The sequence below is a fragment of the Lampetra planeri genome, chromosome 62 (assembly GCF_965212315.1).
Source record: "Lampetra planeri chromosome 62, kcLamPlan1.2.h2, whole genome shotgun sequence".
NCBI lineage: Eukaryota > Metazoa > Chordata > Hyperoartia > Petromyzontiformes > Petromyzontidae > Lampetra > Lampetra planeri.
The window spans coordinates 2,844,897-2,866,069 of record NC_136168.1 but is presented as its reverse complement, the minus strand read 5'-3'; the positions used below and the strand labels follow the sequence as shown (position 1 = coordinate 2,866,069).

Below are 21,173 nucleotides of genomic sequence, written 5' to 3'. Positions count from 1 at the left end.
ACTTCCCTGTCATTACCTCCCATGGTCACTAGTCCCTTCGCATTGCAGGCTGACTCCCGTCATTACCTCCCGTGGCCACCAGTCCCTTCGCACTCACAACTGACTCCCCTGTCATTACCTCCCATGGCCACCAGTCCCTTCGCACTGCAGGCTGACTCCCCTGTCATTACCTCCAATAGCCACCAGTCCCTTCGCACTCACAACTGACTCCCGTCATTACCTCCCGTGGCCACCAGTCCCTTCGCACTCACAACTGACTCCCCTGTCATTACCTCCCGTGGCCACTAGTCCCTTCACACTCACTACCGACTCCCCTGTCATTACCTCCCGTGGCCACCAGTCCCTTCACACTCACAACTGCCCTGTCATTACCTCCCGTGGCCACGAGTGCATTCATACTCAAGAGTCCCATGATTCATACTTAACATTATTAGTAGTTAATAAACGGGACTCGATGAGACATGCAGTTTTCTAAAATCAAAAGACAAAACGGCTTGGAGGGAAGGGGGAGGAACAGAAAAGTGCTTCCAATATTTAACTCTTTTATTCATACATTTGTACCGGTCCAATTTCAAAAGGGATTATTATGGACTGCACAACGTGTAATACCTTCAGTAAGAGAACAGTGGCCGAGGGTAACATTATAACAGTCGAGTTCTCAAGCGACTTTCAAAAGGCGCGATAGGGTTATATAAAGACGGCGTCAACCCACAACGGGCTCAAGCAGCTAAGAACAATGTACAAATGCGTGAACAATATAGTGAGAGCTTGACAAAAGCTGAACGAGACAATGATCCTTTCCGTAGGTGTGCAATCTCCGCATTGACGGGTGTGAACCACTACGTCGTGATGCCGCGTTGCCCGGTAAAATAAAAGTGTGCTTGAAAATACATTTCTCCCGACTTCACATGCTCGGCATGCATCGCAGGATCGACAGCGTCGGTGAAGGTTCGCATCACCGTGGGTGGAACGAACGTCGCGCTCCCCGAAACGTCGAAAGAAAACCGCTGCGGTGACCCGACACTGAACGGCATCGCAAAGCAGGACGGGAAAGTGTTAGTTTATAATTGTTTTTCCCACACGAGCTAATATTGCATGTTAAGCGCTTGCTCGACTCAAGTGAGAATCGTGTAAAAAAAAAAAGCATCCGTCTCCCCGTACATTTTTACACGTATTTATTTACTTAAGATATATATTTTTTAAATGGTACATTTTTTTTTTCATTGTCAAAATGACAAATTCATTTCCCGTTGGAAATTCTTGCCAGCCGGCAAGCAGCTTAAACACTGTCCCGTCAGAGGAAGGCCTCAGAAGAGGATGTCGGAGAACTACTTCTGAAGTCACTTCAATAGGCCTCCTTTATCCATCACACCCTTTGTATGCCCAGCAAAGTTCACCACACATCCGGTAAACGGATATTGTTTTAAATTTTTTATATGGTCTGTCCAATTTAGTGAAAATGCAAATGTAATTACTTTTGTGGTCTCAGTCCAGTCACATTTTGTGACTTGGCTCAGACCCATCAACCCACTAAATTTGATAACTCCGTTTTTAACCGTCCAGATTCAACACCAGGATCTCAGCAGTGCCAAATAAATCGTCCCGACATGATATGAACCTCGTGAAAGAGGACTTATTTATTTTTTCAATCAAACTGATGGCGAAAACACGAGAGAAATAACAAGAGCAACAAATACACGACAGATACATAACCCAAAGAGACGAAAGCAGCGGACTGCCACACACAGGAGGACAGAGGGGAGGTCGAAGTGAAAGAGGTCGAATCAGACCTGGGGTCAATTACAGTGAACAATTACAGCAGCCTCGTTAACTCAAGCAACGATGGCGATCGGAATTGAGTACAGATGACACAATTTGCAATCGTAATTGAACCAGAGTTTGGGTTGAATACAAGTTTTCCTGTTTGTAAGATTATACTCTCTCGAGTGGGGGAGGGGGGCGGCTGAGCTCATTCTAACGGAAGCCCTTCGCTAAATTACAAGGCGGTACACATTTGTACCTCTGTTTTTTCAAAAGCTTGAGCGAGCGAACTAATCTCCCTGTGGGCACTCGCTGTGACTAAGCAAGCGCCGTGGGTGTGTGTGTGGTGTGTGTGTGTGCGCACGTAGCCTGGCACAAGCGCCGTTGCGACGTCACCGCCACTTAGTGGTGGTTGCTGTCGGTGTGTGTGTGTGCGGGGTGGGGAGAGGAGCGGGGAAGAGCTGGGCGTTGAATGAACGGTCAGCCCGGCTCAGACTTGGCTGGAGTGCGTGCCGCCGCCGCCGCCGCCGTAGTCGTCGTGCTTTGTGCGTTCGGAGAGCTTTGGGGGCGTGGGACGAAAAGGCGCGAAGGACTTTGCGCGACGCTCAGGCGAGGGAGCAGTAGCCCCCACAGCTCCCGGCGCCCGGCGTCGCCTCGTCTCTCCCAAGCTGCACGCCGGAGCGGCTTTGGCCCTGACCCTCGCTCTCCCACAGGCCGGGCGTCTGGATGATCTTCTCCACCAGCTCTTCGAAGGCGCACTGCACTCCGTCTCGCGTCTTAGCGCTCGCCTCTGAGCAGCGTGCACGCACGCACGCGGTGGTGGAACACGCGCACACACACACACACAAAGGTCCCCCGCCGTGTAGACTTTAATAGACTGTTAGGGGCAAGTGCGGTTAAGCGAGCAGCACCTATGAAGGCCGGCACGGCACACGAGGGGGGGTGTTGGTGGCCAATACCACGCCTGGCTGACTTTGTCTCCCGAGTGGCGATGTTTTACACACAGCACCAGGTACTCATTTGAGGCCGAGTCGACCTCGGGGAGGCCCGGGACCGGTTCAGATAATCGTCACCGGTGTTGGTCGTAAACGGGAATAGAACTCGTGTCTGCCCAGTTCGTAGCGCGGTGCGCTAACCGCTGCACCACCCCTCCCACACACACAGGATTCAAGCGCTGTGCAACAAAAACAGGACACATGATTATTTGCACTCTTGCCACTCTTATCACACAAATACTATCACGAAGGAACTTTGCTTTACAGACTGATCTTGTCTGCCAGGAGGGGTAAAATGTAAGTGATTTGTGGGTGATTTTATTTTTCTTAGGGGAAATCTGGACAGTGATACCGTCACAGATGTCAAACTCATTTTAAATAACATCACAGGTTCTTTCACGTCCACAGGTATGGATTGACAAAATGGTTGGAAGTTTTAAATACGATAAAGCTAGTTTGCGGTGCTAAAAAATAAAATAGCAAAGACCTCTAATCTGGTTAAATACAGTAAAACCTTGGATTGCGAGTAACTTGGTCTCTGCGAGTGTTTTTGCAAGACGAGCAAAATTTTAAGTAAATATTAATTTGATAAACGAGCGAGGTCTTGCAATACGAGCAGTACGTGTATACGCTTTGTCTGCCGAGCGTCACGTGGTCACAACTGATATACGAGAGCTTTGATATACGAGCACGTTTCCGGAACGAATTATGCTCGAAATGCAAGGTTTTACTGTAAAAGAAAGTGTTTACCACATTGTCTTAAGGGTAAATCCAATACAGTAACACTGTGTTATTCGTCCTTTAAAAAAGGTGGTAATACATATATTTCTTTCAACCTTATCACATGCATTATTTAACAGTGTCAGAATGTGTCAATTTGATTCTGGTTCATAGGGACTTAGATAAAAGCGGAAGTAGATGTGTAAGCTGCTGACAACTACTGCACTGCATTCTAAAGATTATACTATGCTCCCGAAAGTTAGATGCACCCCATACTTGTGCCTGGTGTCAATAAAGTTATACGAATCTAGTCACACACACCTTCCAAGATTCATACTCTTAGGTTTTTTCGGTAAAGTCACGTAGGTAAAAAATAAAATTAAAAGTTAATAAAAGTAATAATGGAAATAAAATAAAATAATAAATCACGACGTTTCGGAGGCAACACAAGTCTCCGTCATCAGGTGGGACCGTCACAGCTAAAATTACTGCATCCATGCAGTTGCCTCCGAAACGTCGTGATTTATTATTTTATTTCTATTATTACTTTTATTAACTTTTAATTAAATTTTTTACCTACGTGACTTTACCGAAAAAACCTAAGAGTATGAATCCTTGCAGTCACGAAAGTTTCAAATCTAGAACTTCCAAGATTATCCGATGCTTTAAGATACAGGGGGGAAAAAAACAATGCGTCTTATAATCCTAAGAAGAAAGTAAGCATGCGTGCGTGCGCGCACAGATAGACTTACCGATGAACAGCATGGAATGTTTCCTGGCAAACTTCAAACCTTCTGTCCGGTCCAGAACTCTCCCGTCCTGCAAGCACAATCAGGAAGTGGCAGCGGGCACAAATTAAACAACCGAGCAAATGAAGGAAAGGTTAAATTTCGATTTAAAGCTTTCGTGACTGCAGGGATTCATCTTCTTGGTTCTTTCGGTAAAGTCACGTAGAAGGGAAGTAATAAAATAATAAAAATAAAACATAATAAAATAATATATTAATATTATATAATAATTACTTTATTATGTTTTTTTTATTTTTATTTTATTACTTCCCTTCTACGTGACTTTACCGAAAGAACCAAGACGATGAAGGAAAGGTTATACATATTCTTTGGTTATTTCGGTAAAGTCACGTAGATAGAAAATAAATTGAATGAAAATCGTAAAAAATCATAAGAAAACAAAAACTCACGACGCTTCAATCGCAACCACAAGCGGTCGTCGTCGCCTGATGACGACCGCTTGTGTTGCGATCGAAAGGTCGTGGAGTTTTGGTTTATTATTTTTTATTTGTATTCTTTTTGTAAATTTAATTTTCTATCTACGTGACTTTACCGAAAGAACCAAAGAAAAATTAATTACTGCAGTCACGAAAGTTTTAAGTCAGAAAGGTTAGAAACCACTTGGGGCAATGCTCTGAAGAAGGGGCACTGCGAGGTCGACTTGGAGGAGCCTTTGCCAAGGTTAATTTTTTTGACAAGTTTGGGACTGCAAATGTAAATAAAAGCCTCCGTTGAAGCTGGCTGCCTACGATCTCTAACAGTCGGCACTGGGTTTTTTTTTCTACGATAAAAGATACATTTTCACAATACGACAATTCAACGCAAGATCGATTTATTTTATTATGTTTTATTTTTATTATTTTATTATTTCCCTTCTACGTGACTTTACAGAAAGAACCAAGAAGATGAATCCCTGCAGTCACGAAAGCTTTAAATCAAAATTCGATTCCCCATACTTGCTTCGTACTGTGTTTAAGCATTTGAGTTGCTTTGTTCGTGCGCTTTTCTGTACTTTCCGTACAAGTAAAAAGATTACTCCACTGCAGCCGTCGACTGCTGAAACGGATCTCTACGTCGCCAGGGATGAAACCCGTGCCTGGCCGCTAAACCGTGACATGTTCATCCACGCTTTGTATCGTCTCCAATACCGCTTAGAGATTTAAAAAAATTAAAGATGAAGTCATGCGCACATGGTATAGAGCGAGCTAATTTGTTGGGCACAGCATCAAGGCCAACTCCCCAGGGGACTATTCTTTTACTCAGGCGCAGAGTACGCCGCGCACATGCATACGCCGTGATCCATGGCTGTTGGTCACGTTCCTGTGATGAAGTGCATGCGTGTGCAAAAAACGTACACAGGAAACGCAACTACATCTGCAGGTTCGCCGTTTCAATGCAACATTTCATTTATTTTTGTTCCCTTTCGTTTCCTGCGTGACGTAACAACATCCCACAGCTGCCAACAACTGTTTCATTATCCAATCTTAATGCTCACAATATTTTCCCAGCACAGTTAACGAGGCCAAACGAAACATTGTCCCGTGGAACGCTTGCAAACAAGCAGGCAGTTAGTGTGCTCATATATTTTTTTATTTAGCTAGCGTTAACTTATTCTTGGTTCTTTCGGTAAAGTCACGTAGAAGGGAAACAATAAAATAATAAAAATATTAAACAATAAAATTATCACGACGTTTCGACTGCAACACAAGCAATCATCATCAGGTGTGAAATCCAGAGCAAGAAAATTTGAAAAAAGTGGCGTTTTTTTCTTACCGAAAGAACCAAGAATATGAATCCCTGCAGTCACGAAAGCTTTAAATCTAAATTTAGCATTAACTTGTTGTGCTATGAGAGTATTCATTTTAGCCGGGAAACCTTACCCTATGTTGATACCGATTAATACTGTGGGTGTGTATTTTCCATCTTTAAAAAAGAATCCTGTGACGTCATTCGCAAAGAGTAAGCCCATTGTGTGCTGGGGCGTCACGGTCTGCCTTGGCCAAAATTTAAAGTGCACGCACAAAGTACTCCACTGGGATAATCACGTAGCAACATTGCCCCTTACTGCAAAACCACTGCACACCATGCCTGTTGAACATTGCGTGCCTTCGTGATGGTAGCATGTGTGTATGTTGAACTTGTTCTTTGGTTTTTTCGGTAAAGTCACGTAGGTAAAAAATAAAATAAATGAAAACAACTAAATTAAATCACGACGTTTCGGAGGCAACACAAGCTTTCCGTCTTCAGGTGGAACCGTTACAGCCAAAGTAGCTGGAGTACTACAGTGACCGTTACGGCCAAAGTCGCTGTAGTACTAGTCCTGCTGTAGTACTAGTACTACAGCAGTACTAGTACTACTACTGCTGTAGTACTAGTACTACAGCAGTACTAGTACTACAGCGACTACCTGAAGACGGAAGCTTGTGTTGCCTCCGAAACGTCGTGATTTAATTTCATTTTATTTTTAACCTACGTGACTTTACCGATAAAACCAAAGAGTATGAATCCTTGCAGTCACGAAAGCTTCAAATCTAGAATTATGTTGAACTTCTTTCGCACCGTACATAGCAAACAGTGCTCATCGGAGGACAAATAGATAAATACAAAAGGCTGTTCAAGAAATTAATTTTAAATCTAGATGATTTAAAAGTACATAGCTCCAGTGGCTTCCTAATATCAGAAGGAAAAGACTCAGAGACCCACAGAGATCAAGACTCGACTCGAACCAGAGACACACAGACACCCAAAGAGATTCCGAGACTCAAATAGAACCACAGAGACCCATAGACACCCAGATAGATCCAGAGACTAATATAGAACCAGAGACCCACTCATACGTATGTTGAACTTCTCTCGTACGTAGCTAACCGTGCTAATCGGAGGTGCGGGGGAAGGACAACTTGCTCTTTTACGAATAGTGCAAACACCAAATGATTGATTTTATGTTCTACTGACTTGGGTCCTCGTGGAATGTGAACCACACAGAGGTGGGGAGATGTGCAAGGCTCACCTTGTCAATTTTGTTTCCCACCAGCATCTTGACGATGTCGCTGCGTGTGGTGTACGTCTCAAGCTCGCTCAGCCAGTTCTCCAGCTTCAAGAAGGTGTCTCGCTTGGTCACATCGTACACTGCCAAAAACACGAGGGGCACGTAAGAGAAATGCCCTTTGGTCGGTGCATTCTACCACGATGCTCGCTGCATAGCGGGCGGGGTGCATGGCTGGAGGGCACGGTTAAGGCATTTCCCAAACACCACCTTCACCACAAATGCAGCAGCAGCAGCACAACAAGCACCACCACCACTACTGAGAAAACAACAATATGACTTCGCCGCCACCGCCACCACCACTATCGTCAGCACTCCTGCAATTTAATTGTGACTGCGCAATGTCATTTGCCGATTGCACAACACCACGTGGACACAACTGGGACGATGTGGTCACATATCTAATTATGCCCCCGATTAATCTGAAAAACGGGTACACGTATATATTATGCATTTAACGAGTCATAACCGCCCCGAGGAAACCAGCTCGCGTGCAAGTGCTACGCGATTGCTACATCACAGGACTGCGAGAGATTGCGACGCTTCTAAGCCTCCATCCAGCAGTGGAGAGGTCTTGGATGATCATGATGATGATGGAATATTAAAGCTCAGACCTCCCCCCAACAATGGAATGTGGAATTCCCACCACTAACTCAATGCAACACCCTCAAATGAGTACGAGGTTGTTGCTTGTTTAGAGGACAGAGGCACTTTTGTTTTTGATTACAGATTGAAGTTGTGACTTGGACGTGTGCATGCACACTCTTCTGCGGGCAAAACACATCGTTCCAAAGGAATATTTAGTCGTGTTCCCTTCTAAACAAACACCAACATTTCACCACCGTAATTTAACACATTCCTGCAGAGGGAGCTGGTAGGAACGTTGGGTTGCTCGGTCAATGGCCAGGGTCAACGGCGGCGTGGTGTATTCCGCAAATATGCCCGACTGTGAGGGCGGGCACAAGCCGGCGTGAGTAAGTTAAACGTTTTATAAGGGCACCACGGGGTGACCAGCCCCTCCCCACCCAGCCCCACCCTCCCCACCCAGCCCCTCCCTGCACGACGGACGGACGGACACAATAATCCCCTGTGGGCTGGTGTAACCAGGAGGTTCCTAACAGTACAAGCTGCCATTGCTTTACACTGCTTCAGGAATGTATTTAGAACAAAGGTCCGTTTCAGTTTTACCGATTAATAATACCCATAACGGTTGGAACACGACCCCAACGTAAACATTCGCAGATGCATGTACCGCGCACATACGAGCCGATCATACACATAACGTGGCAATACATGTTTGCTCTGTAGTCAAACCACAACTCGAAAGTCAGTACGTCTCCTTGCTCATGTAAGTAAACTAAACTATTTGTTATTCACCGGGTAATGGAATTCACACCCTTACTACAACAACGACAACAGCAGCAGCAAGAATGTGTATGTTGAACTTCTTTCGCACCGTACGTCGCCAAACCGTGCTAATCGGAGGCGCGGGATAGTAACGCAAACAACGATGGCAGTTTTGGGTGGCCGTCATCCAGCAGTGGATTGACCATGACCGATGACAAGAGCACGTTCAACATCCATGGCATATATAACGAGGATAACAATAACGACAAGAGGTTGGGAAGTGCTTATCCCCCCGTGTGTACAGCCCTGGGCCAGTAGTGAAGGCGACGGAGTCTGTTTGACGGCACACGTTGACATGGGCCAAATCAGAAACTCAAGTTGTTCGATCCCATAGGGATGATGGTAGAGTCAATGCCTGACCAGGAAATGTATTCAACTATTTAAAACGACTTTTTATTTGACCAGGTAAGGCCCACGGATCTATATAGCTCTTTTTCAGAAGCGACCTGGCTGCAAATGATAGCTCACGGAAGTGGCTTTTCACGTGTACATGTATCGCAGGCAAATACTCTAAAACGCATATTTCTAATTGAGGAGGGAGAAACCGCAGGACCCGGAGAGAAAAATCAACGCGACCACGGGGAGAACACGCAAACTCCAAATATGCAGCAGGAGTCAGGGTCGGGATCAAACCCACAACTTCCCGCATACCAGGCGAGGTCGTAACATCTCGCCACATGTGGCATGCCATAAGCAATGGGATGCCACCTCTTCTCCATCTGAGGCTATGATCCATAACATAACCATTGTTGATGTTCCCAAACTCATTCAGTTTAGCCCGCGTAGCTACAAGAGCTGTTTTTTTTTTAAGCTTGCGTGTTCCTTAACCAAAGATTATCACCAAATCACTAGGAATGTGCCCAATCTCATCAGATCTCAGGAGCTAAGCTGGGTATTGGTATGGATGGCACCTGGATGGGCAACCGTCTAGGTTGTATGTGCAACTTTTCCCGCAACCATTCGTAGCCAACGGTGCTCATCGGAGGTGTGGGGGCAGGACAAAAAAATTAATTTCACTATAAATCCTTTATATGCGTGGCGGCTAGAGTCCTCTCGTCCTCTGGCTTGAGATGGCTGCCACCTATGGGTCAGATGATTGCCTGCCACCATTAAGCAATTGGTAATTAAATATACATTTTTTTTCCATAAAATGTTGAAAATTTAGGAATATTGTTTTCATGAAAATAAATTGTCACGCACAACGAGTGAGTGCAAAATGTCAGCTCGATTGGATCACGGGAAGTGGGTTAAAAAACGACCGAAAGATTTGCACGGTCATAAGCGTGCAAGCAAGCAAGCAAGTGAACTTAATATAAAGGATTTAAAAAGTAGCTCTAAAGAGATGAGTTTGTCAATTTAGATTGCAGAGTGCATAGCTCCAGTGGCTTCCTAATATCAGAAGGAAGAACGTTCCAGACGGCCGCAGAAGCGCATCTGAAAGCGCAGCGCAATGCGGTGACCGTCTTTGTTCGATGGCTAGCCAAAAGCCACTTCAGTAAAAAATAATTATTACTGTGGTTCACACCTGATGATTGCTTGTGTTGCAATTGAAACGTCGTGATTTAATTTACTTTTATTTATTTTTATATTTTATATTTTTCACCTACGAGAACCAAATAGTATAGCCAAAAGCCGCTGCTGTTAGGATGACGGGAGTTTGCGCGATGGTTTATAGCTACTTGACAAGATAGTTTATACCCAGAGATCGCTGTATACAAGGCTGCTACTGAATGACACTGAGGGCAGCAACTCCGAGGAGCATGTTTTTTTGGTACATGTGGTACGAAAGAAGTTCAACATAAATACACACACCGTCACCTCCAATTAGCAAGGTTGGCTACGTACGGTGCGAAAAAAGTGCAACATACATGCATTCGGCCAATGGGGCGCGCAGCAGCAAAATAAAGTGTCGTACTGTACTTTGCACCCACGTTTACGGTGTCCATCTTCAGATAACCGTATTGAGCAGCACGGTTCGATTTGATCAAAATCACCACCACGAACCGCAGGGCAAGGGGTGAGGGGACCTTCATCCGGCTGGTCGAACGATAAAAAAGGGCCGAATTCTTGCAGACTCACTTTGCCCACACACATTGTGTAGCACGGAAGCACGGACTCACCGAGAATCACCCCCTGCGCTCCTCTGTAGTAGCTCGGCGTCAGGGTGCGAAAGCGCTCTTGGCCAGCCGTGTCCTGTGCGGGAGAAATTCAAAGTGCCGCGCGAAAGCAAGCTATTGCAAAAACAAGGCTGCACCGTCACCGCTTTTTTTTACATTTCATATTCGACCCTTCTTAATCGCGCGAGGCTAATCGCAAAGGCCACTACGGTTTCACAGATGAATGTAATCTGCCAGTAGGAGGTGATCTTGCCATGTGGTTTCACCCGATTAAAAGTACATTTGAGCTCTACAAATGTGTAACATGTCCGGGATAAAGGAGACTAGCCTGCAAGACAAAGAATATTTGCAATGCAACATAATGGCCACTCGGACCAGTTTTTTTTTAATATGCAAAACAACGACAGTGTACCTTATTGCTGTTCCAGCAGCAAGCAGTATATTAAGTAGTATCGCTCTCTGATTTGTTTTTGGGTTGCATGTCAAGACATCGTGCCATCGTTTGGCACGATGTCTTGACATTCTGTTCCACGTCCTGGGAGATTGGTTAGGAACTGTTCAATCTCACCACCAACTTTATTCAGGTCCTTGAAGAAGCTACCAGCACATGGAATCGAAAGGCATCACGTCCAAATGAACATGCGGTACAATCTGAAAACAATCATGCGTCGAGAGCGAAACAGCAACGACCATTAACACCGGTGCAGTAGCATCACCTACGATATTACTGAATTGCCTGCACAGCACAACGCTTGAACGTGAACAGAAAACAACCCTTAATTTCCACAAGTGGATGGCGTGCGACAACGAGCCGAGCGAACGCTCTGGCTACTCACCCAAATAGCGAGCTTTGCTTTGTTTCCATCCACAGCGATTGTCTTCACTTTGAAATCAACACCTGGAAGAAAAAAAGACCCACAAAACACTGCGTACCCCCCCCCCAACCCCACAGAACAAAACACAACGTCTGCACTGACAAAGGCTTTGTCTCGGGGGTTTCTAAGTAATGGCTTGAATGCCCGAGCCAAATGCAGACAACTAAATCAGCCAAAGTGATCAAAGGGTGTGGGGGCCAAAACGTGGCAATTAAAAACGGCGCTGAAAGCAACGAGATCCTTGGCAGCCACATTATGGTTGTCATGGTGCCCACCACCTCCCCTTCCCGATGATGCCATTCACGTGATGTCATTCCATGATGTCATCTCGTTGTATATCCTAACACAGTGGTTTCTCAACCTTTTTATGGCGACTTGTTGAATTTTGTTTCAACCGAGTAACCACCACCCCGCCCCCCCTTTGCCCGACCCAACGTGGTTCTGAAAAATAAATGTACGACTAATGAACGTCAATATTTGAACCAATCATCCATTTCGTCAGGTATATCTTAACTTAGCTAAGTAACTGCAAGCGAATTAAAAATAAATTAACGGACGCTCTGCACGCTTCACGTAATTTGTTCACGCTCGCTGGTTACTCTTGCAAACCACATTGTTTACGGTCAATGAGTTTAGAAAGATCATTTATGTCGTTCAAGGTTACCGTAAGGATTAAATACTTGCCGTAGTTATTTTATATTGGAATATTCATACAACGTGATTAATTCACCAATGATTCTCATGTATGATATAATTTCACACATTTGTAGTGGGTACAAACTTGTAGGAGACTTTCTCTTAGAGGCTGCACGTTTATTAACAATAAACGCGATAACAGTTGTCGCTGACACAAAGGGGTAAGGCCCCTTCCACCCGATATCCGGCTAGCGTGTCCTTTTCCCCCATGGGCTTGAGATGTCTTCAGTTCTTCGAGTGGGCGACAACTGCCGGTCCCGTTGAGAGGACCGGCTTTAATACACGAGTCGTCGGGGCTCACTCCGCCCCTAGCCGGGGTACACCCCTCTGGTTACGAGATAACCGGGGGGGGGGGGGGGTGACCTTGGCTTAACTGCCACTCAACCTGCTAAGTCTCCCATCTGCCCCCTGTTGACCTATCGGCGTAGTAGCAGGCTAACTTTCACGTAGCGCTTTAATAATGGCGATACACATTTATAAACCACCCCACGTACGGCCAGGGGTCCACGTACCCTCGGTTGAGAACCAGTCTTAAAACACACTGTTGTTATCTCGAATTAAATACATCCGAGGGCAAAAGCGTATGAGAAAGTGTTGCGGTAACCGTGAATAGGCATGGTTTTTCTTCCTTGATTTTAAATATTTGTATTTCCTTACCGATCGTCGCAGCCAGCTCGGGGTCAAACGTGTCATCCGTAAACCTCAAGAGCAGGCTGAAAAAAGAAGAACAACAACATTCACACGTGATGCACATCGTCAACCCACGAGATCGCCCCGCACAACGGCAGCTTGCGACAGGACGCCCCAGACAAACGAGGCATCGGGGCATGCAATGACTGCATCGATTAAAAACAATAATCACGACACCGATATTGAACCAAGCGTAGGGAAATCAATTCGTTGCAAATCATCTGTGTGTTTTTGAGCCCGTAAGTGTTGTTCGATGGGTGGCCACCATGCTTAAGAGTTGTACACGGTGGTCTAGATGTCTTGTGACCCCCATTTAATTCTCTAAAACTTCATGTGTTTGCATATCAATCGGTGTGAAAACAGAAATTAATTGGCAAAGGTAAATAAAAGCATAGAGGTCCGCCAGCAATTTGAGGGGGGTCACAAAACATCTGGACCGCGCTGCAGACTCTGCTGTTAGTCCACGATGTCGGTAGAGGGCAGTGCGTCAATTCCTGCTTGTCAATTTACAGGTCCACATAAAATAGAAATTGTCTTTAAAGTTCTGATTGCTATTCTTGGTTCTTTCAGTAAAGTCACATAGAAGGGAAACAATAAAATAATAAAAATTTAAAACAATAAACTTCTCACGACGTGTTATTATTATTTTATTGTTTCCCTTCTACGTGACTTTACCGAAAGAACCAAGAATTTGAATCCCTGCAGTCACGAAAGCTTTAAATCAAAGTTCCGATTGCTGTCAAAGCACAACTGCCTTTTCCACAATTACCATCGCCACGACCACCGCCACTACTATCATCCCAGCCGTGTTTTCGAGGCACCATCTGCGAGTCAGCTTAACTCTGGCTGCCCTCATTACAACTGCAAACATTATAAGTCACCACCGAGACCACTATCACAACTACCAAAAGACAAAACAAAGACCCCCCCCCCCCCCCATATTCTTAGGTTTTTTCGGTAAAGTCACGTAGGTAAAAAATTAAAATGATTAAAAGTAAAATAAAATAAAAATCACGACGTTTCGGAGGCAACACAAGCTTCCGTCTTCAGGTGGAACCGTCACAGCACGATAGCCGTATAGCCTTAACAGACTGTTGAGGCAAGTGCTGTTAGCGAGCACCTATGAAGGCCGGCACTGTGGCACACGAGGAGGGGGCGGGGGGGCCAGCACCACGCCCGGCCATGGGTCACAATCCACGATTGGCATCCCCATCTCTCACAATCCTGAAACGTAACAATCCACCTCGCGCACGAACCGATTTCAATGCTCCGCCTCCTCAGCACGCGTCCTCCTGTGAACGTTCCGCTCCTGCGATGCCGCTCCGACATCATTGCTGACCATCGGCCAGCGACGGGTGCCGTCCAAGCAGACTGACGTTTAATAACCGTTAAAAAAATGTCATCAATCAGCGCGTTTATTCTATACCGTGTGCTCCGCTTTCTGCCTCTCAATGAAATCACGAGCATTAATCTAGCCGTGCACCTTTGGTCAATATACTTTCTTTTTTTTTGCACAAACCTCAACGCAGTCTTCTTATCAAACGTAAACTTTAAAATGCGTGTTAAAGGTCACTTCCTGCATGTCACAGAACATGATGCAATTGGAAGCTTGTGTGGTACTTCATGGAACGGATTGCTGTATCCACGCGAAAATCGCCGCGTCAACTCATGGCACTGGCACTTCTCAAAAGGCCCTCCAGAGACACTGTACACAAGTACCAGTGACTGTCCTCTCGACGACTTGACTTTACACAACGGCGTCAAAACCCCTTGCATGCTTTTGAGCCACCAACAGACACATACCCATCGTGGGTCAAGACCCATTGGACTGCAGGTTAGAGGTTAAATACCTTCAGCTTTGGCAGCACTCCACACACCTAATCGCACGTGGTGGTATTTTTAGCAGACGCATGCATACCGCAAGCTTGCCCTAAATGTAAACGGGCAGACACATGTTTGGGAAACCCAGCAAGTGAGACGTGAGAGAGGTGGTGGACTGATTGTGTCAGAAAATACTTCAATTATCTCGACTTGTCAGAAGAAGGTAGTGTGACGATGACACTGGGCACAACAGCTTGGCATTGCATTTCAATTCAATACGGCTCTGTGTAGTGAGTAAGACGATGATGATGACGACGACAACGATGGTTGAGTAATAAGGGATTGCATAACACACCTCGTCGACACTGATTCAACAGGGCTCAATATATTTGCCAAGTAAGTCATGCCGGTGATTAAAATACACTGACACACTACTCACCCCCAACACCCACATCCTTCTGGCAAAGTTTTCTTTTGTTCTGAACAACAAGATCATTACTGTACACCTTGCCACGCCTGTACGCCAAATGTGCTAACATTACTAAAGCATCTCAAACAAGCTTAAGGATTAGATTCTTATTCTTGGTTCTTTCGGTAAAGTTTTAGATGCTCGGAGTCATACATAATAATATTTCCCTTCTACGTGACTTTACCGAAAGAACCAAGAATATGAATCCCTGCAGTCACGTAAAGGTTTAAATCGAGATTAGATTCTTCATTTAAAGCTTTCGTGACTGCAGGGATTCATCTTCTTGGTTCTTTCGGTAAAGTCACGTAGAAGGGAAATAATAAAATAATAAAAATAAAAAATAATTCTCACGACGTTTCGGCTACAACGCAAGCAGCCGTCCTCAGGTGAAAAATGAAACACCACCAAGCTTGGAGCGTATGCCCAGCTTAAATATACGCTCCAAGCTTGGTGGTGTTTCATTCTTCACCTGAGGACGGCTGCTTGTGTTGTAGCCGAAACGTCCATTCTATGTGACTTTACCGAAAGAACCAAGAAGATAGATTCTTCATGTTGCGCGCACCTGCGTTGTCATGAGTGTGTGTTGTCAAGCGCAAGACTCGCATCCACGACTTGGGTTAAGTCAACCCAAACTTAGAGAGACTGAACTGTATGAGCGCATGAGACTCATAAACAACCTCAATAGACACTGCATGACTCCCAGCATCTAAAATTAAACGGGGGCTAGGTTGACAGGCATAGGCATGTGAGCCGAACACACTGTCACCATAATCGTGGTAAACACTGACTGCCTATAAATACTTCGTAACAACACACAACGTATTCTTGGTTCTTTCGGTAAAGTCACGTAGAAGGGAAAAAATAAAATAATAAAAATATAAAACAATAAAATTCTCACGTTTCGACTGCAACGCAAGCAATCATCATCAGGTGTCAAATCCACAGCATTGTTTTGAAAAAAGTCACATTTTCTTGCTGTGGATTTCACACCTGATGACGATTGCTTGTGTTGCAGTTGAAACGTCGTGAGAATGTTATTATGTAATATGTTATTATTTTATTATTTCCCTTCTACGTGACTTTACCGAAAGAACCAAGATTATGAATCTCCGCAGTCACGAACGCTTTAAAACAAAATTTAACACACAGCGTATTAATAATGTTTTATATACGTTTCACTTTACATATCGCGCTTAATTCCATCGCCTGGATCAAGGCCCTTCCTACGCCATGTGGGTCATGGAGAGGTTTTGTTTACTATACTTCATCATGCTGGTCAGAGGGGCGCCGCTGTAGCGAGATGTTAACTACCTCGCCTGGTATACAGGAGGTCATGGGTTCGATCATGATGCTGACGCCTGTTGTATGTCGGGTTTGCACCTTGTCCATGCGGTCGTGTGGATCTTTCAAGGTCCTCCGCTTTTTCCCTCCACATTTAGAAACCAACGTTCAGAATATTTGGCTGCTGCTATACATTTCCACATCGTCGAGCCATCTTTTACGATAGCCTGGCCGCTTCTGAAAAAGGGCTATATAGCTATTTTTATTTACCTGGTGAAACTAATTTTTTTAGTTTAATTCCTGGTCAGGCATTGACTCTCCCATCATCTCTATGGGTTCAAAAAAAATTGAGTATCAAATTTGGCCCACGCTAAAATGTACAGTTAAACAGGCCGTCTCCTTCACTCCTGGCCCAGGGCTGTATACTCAGGGGGATGAGTTCCTGCCACACACTCGCCGGTAATGTTATCGTCATTATAAATGCCATGGATTTTGTACGTCATCTTGTCATCAGTCGTGGTCAAAATCCAAAGCTGGATGACGACCACCCAAAGCTGCTATCCTTGTTTGTGTTACTATCCCGCACCTCTGATTAGCACGGTTGGTGATGTAAGGTGCAAAAGAAGTTCAACACACATATTCTTGCTACTGCTGTTGTTGTAGTGAGAGTGTGAATTCAATTCCTTGTCCTGGGCTCGACTCTCCTCCCATCGTCCTTTCGAGGTCGATAAACACAAGTACTGCTTGGAACAAGTCAGAATCAGAAACTGTATTTATACTGCAGCAGGAATCCGTTAAGCTATAAAGCTCTATTCACTGATGTCCAGGAGGGGCACCGGGTCAAAACGTCACGATAACCAACAATACGAAAACACGATAGAAGTGCAAAGTGTAGGAAATGTAAATAAATCACTTACAAAAATACATACAAATAAAACTAAACAATGTATTTATCTAACCAGCCTTATGTCTTAGGACTCTAAGACTGTAAACACAAATTGTCTTGCTGTAGATTTCACACCTGATGACGATTGCTTGTGTTGCAGTCGAAACGTCGTGAGAATTTTTATTGTTTTATATTTATATTATTATTTCCCTTCCGTGACTTTACCGAAAGAACCAATAATACAAACAAATACAACAACTAAACCATCCCCATCCTACTAGACAAAGCCCACCGAGGTATTCACTTATTTTTCAAAAGCGACATGGCCACAAATTATCATTGTTAATGCTATTTACATATACTGTGTAGTTATCGTTATTATGCCATGTTATTTTTGTTGGTATCATAATCCTCGTAACTTTTATTCTGCTTGTGATCATCATTAATCCGTTATCATTATCTTTATTACGGTATTCTTACCGTTATTCTTCCAGTTATTGGTTATACTTGTTGCTGTTATATTAGCTGATGGTTTATTTCGCCTGTTACTGTGTTACCATTGTTATACAGTAATTGTAAATACTGAAGTATGATCATCGTCACAACTCATTAGCAGCGTTTTAATGAATGTTAAGAGTTGTTGGTATTCCTCTTATCCACGTCTTGTTTTGTCACCACTAACCTTGCTATAACCACTGTTGTTTTTCATGCTTATTGTTACACATCTCGAGTGTTATAACGCCGTTTAAGATTTGGTCCACTCACTGGACTGAGTTTGTAGAGTGAACCAATCTGCCCCCGATCTTTTGAGTGTCATCCCCCCTCGAATGCAGTGAGGTGGGCATTTCTCCAATAATCTTCGGGTTTCTATCGGACAAAGATAAATCCTTACAAATGGAATCGACCAGAAATCCCAGTGTGCAGTTGGACCTCCTCCTGAAAACTAATCTTGAGACTCAGCGAAGCTTTCCTGCATACATTTGCGTTATAATCGCAATGGTACGTGGTCATCCTTCTTGACGTAGTTATTATGTTGCAATTGTTACACCACTTATTGTAATGATCACGTTATCACTGTTAGTGTGAGCGTTTGTGTTCCAATTGTGAATAATATAATGTTCAGGTGATGAATATTGTTATAATTCGTTGACATCATCCTTGTCATTGATATTCTTGTTGTCAATGTTACCACTGCTGCTACTGCTTATTGCGACTGTTACTGACACAAGTGGAGCGTACTGTCTTCTTGGTTCTTTCGGTAAAGTCACGTAGAAGGGAAGTAATAAAATAATAAAAATAAACCACAATAAAATAATTCTCACGACGTTTCGGCTACAACGCAAGCAGCCGTCTTCAGGTGAAGACGGCTGCTTGCGTTGTAGCCGAAACGTCGTGACTTTATTACTTTCCTTCTACGTGACTTTACCGAAAGAACCAAGAAGATGAATCCCTGCAGTCACGAAAGCTTTAAATCGAAAAATGGAGCGTACTAGTTGTCAATATTAGTGCTAGTCGTATGTATTATCCTTGTCATTGATACGGGCGTTGTTTCCATTATCCCAGTTATCGGCAATTTTGGCATTTCTACGATTGATGCTACTGTACACCACTAACAACAATCCTCTTCAACCTTTGTCATCGATCCACTGGTGTACGGATGTCTCGATAAGCCGCCGACGACGCCACCTCTCATCATCAGTACCATCGGCACGAGTTCTTCCTGCAATCTTTACTCTACAGATACCAATGGTCACAAACTCGCAAGCCTTTACCAACAACACTGCTGTACACGCCGCTACGAGTCGAGCTGCGACATCGACAAAAGCACACAGTGACGATGGCGTCACCACAGGGCATCTTGCCAGGCGAGACGCACTTTCATTTTCACCAAGGCCGCCACGCGAAGTGCAGAATGCCCGGGTGACAGGTCAAGGGGCAGACCCCGGTGTTCGGGGTTAAGTGAGATGACTGGCAGATTGTATCAACTAAGCTCCCAGCTAAAAAAACAAAGTCAAAAGTGATTTCTTACTCGAATGAGCAATTGAAGCAAATTCCACATTCGCATGGCGGGGGCGAACCTATCCATAGGGCAACCGCTGCTGACTTCCCCACAAATCAGCACTCATGTTATTGACCCGAGAGAGGGATAATAAACAAAGCCAGTGTGTTCTTTACTAATTTTCAGAGGGAGGGGGGGTGTGGAACTTTCACCGACAAGACATCACCAGTGTGAGGACCGCCACACCATTCGAAACCATTGGGGTGTGACATCAACACGGCGACGATGATGCTGGGGAAGGTGTTGTCACTATACTCTTTGTTTTTTTGTTGTTGTCACTGTTTGTGTCTTGTCGGGGACCCGCACCAGAGGTCGCAAACGGGTTTTGATTCCTTACCCGTACCCGGCCGCACCAGGGTCGCAAATGGGTACCCGTACCCAGCTGGGTACGTACCCGGCTGGATACAGGTACCCGTTCCCTACCCGTACCTTACCCGAAATGAGTGACAAACGGTGACTCACCAGTGACTCACGGCCTACCCGTACCCGGCCGCACCAGGGTCGAAAACGGATACCCGGCCGGGTACGGGTAGCCGGGTATCGGGTAGGGTACGGGTATCGGGTACCCGGTTGCAACCTCTGACCCGCACTGAAGGCCACCATGGGCCCCGCCAGTGACCCGCGGGCGTTGCAATGACCACCACAGGGCTAAGCCAAGCCGCAAGCAGGATTTGACCTCGCCCTGGGCCAACAAAACAACCACCCACCACCTCACCACGACCACCTCACCACGACCACCTCACCACGACCACCTCACCACGACCACCTCACCACGACCACCTCACCACGACCACCTCACCACGACCACCTCACCACGACCACCTCACCTGGACTTGCCAACGCCGCTCTCTCCGATGATGAGAATCTTGAGCGTCGTGAGAATGTCCTCTTCCATAGCGCAAGTCGCTCACTGGCGCTCACGCCTCAACTCGCCCGATGTTACCGAACTCGCGCTCAAATCACTCCGTATCGCCGTGATCCGCTCAAGGGCGAGGTGGGTGTGGGGTTGAGAGAGGAGGAACAACAGCAGCAGCAGCAGCCGAGGAAGAAGCGCGGCCGTGTATCTTCCCTCCCTTGAGGCGATCGGCGCGGGCGGTGACGATCAACAGAGGAGAGCGGTGAACGGCACGCCGGGAAAGCGCCACGCACAGGAAGTTGTGTGTGTGGCGTGGACGCGTCACGTCCGGTCACGTGCGCAGGTCGGTGTTGGCTTCCGGTCCCGGAGTTTTTTTTTAATCAAATCCTGTCGGCGATTTCTCATACGTCACGTCCGGTCACGTGCGAAGTCGGTTTTTTTGTTTTTGCACTTCCGATGGCTCAACAACATCGTGAATTTGGAATCCATAATAGAGCATTCTGGGTTAGATCATTTATGAAATAAAAATATATTAAATAATAATGTATTAAATAAAATTATATTTAGTTATATTTTAAATAATATATTAAAGGATCATATATTGAGGAAACTCTTTGGTTCTTTAGGTAAAATCACGTAGGTGAAAAAATAAAATAAAAAAGTTTTTATTATTATTATTTTCTTCACCTCCGTGACTTTACCGAAA

At 45.1% G+C, this 21,173-nt stretch overlaps 1 protein-coding gene across 1 annotated transcript; it reads right to left on the bottom strand.

Moving 5' to 3' along the window:
- Window positions 1-522: 522 nt before the first annotated feature.
- RAB18 (RAB18, member RAS oncogene family) lies at window positions 523-20,798 on the bottom strand. Its single transcript, XM_078619281.1, has 7 exons — window positions 20,439-20,798; window positions 13,063-13,118; window positions 11,671-11,732; window positions 10,838-10,910; window positions 7,275-7,393; window positions 4,229-4,295; window positions 523-2,551 (listed from the first exon to the last, which is right to left on the bottom strand). The coding sequence occupies exons 1-7, from the start codon at window positions 20,504-20,506 to the stop codon at window positions 2,367-2,369; spliced, it is 630 nt and encodes a 209-aa protein (XP_078475407.1). The 5' UTR covers window positions 20,507-20,798; the 3' UTR covers window positions 523-2,366.
- Between the last annotated feature and the right edge of the window lie 375 nt (window positions 20,799-21,173).

Excerpts from the sequence above, each read along its gene's own strand:
- RAB18 (XM_078619281.1), bottom strand. The coding sequence starts at position 20,506 with ATGGAAGAGGACATTCTCACGACGCTCAAGATTCTCATCATCGGAGAG. Across the intron at positions 13,119-20,438 it reads AGCGGCGTTGGCAAGTCCAG|CCTGCTCTTGAGGTTTACGG; the intron begins GTGAGGTGGTCG and ends TTCTTTTTTCAG. Across the intron at positions 7,394-10,837 it reads AGCGCAGGGGGTGATTCTCG|TGTACGATGTGACCAAGCGA; the intron begins GTGAGTCCGTGC and ends TGTTTTTGGCAG.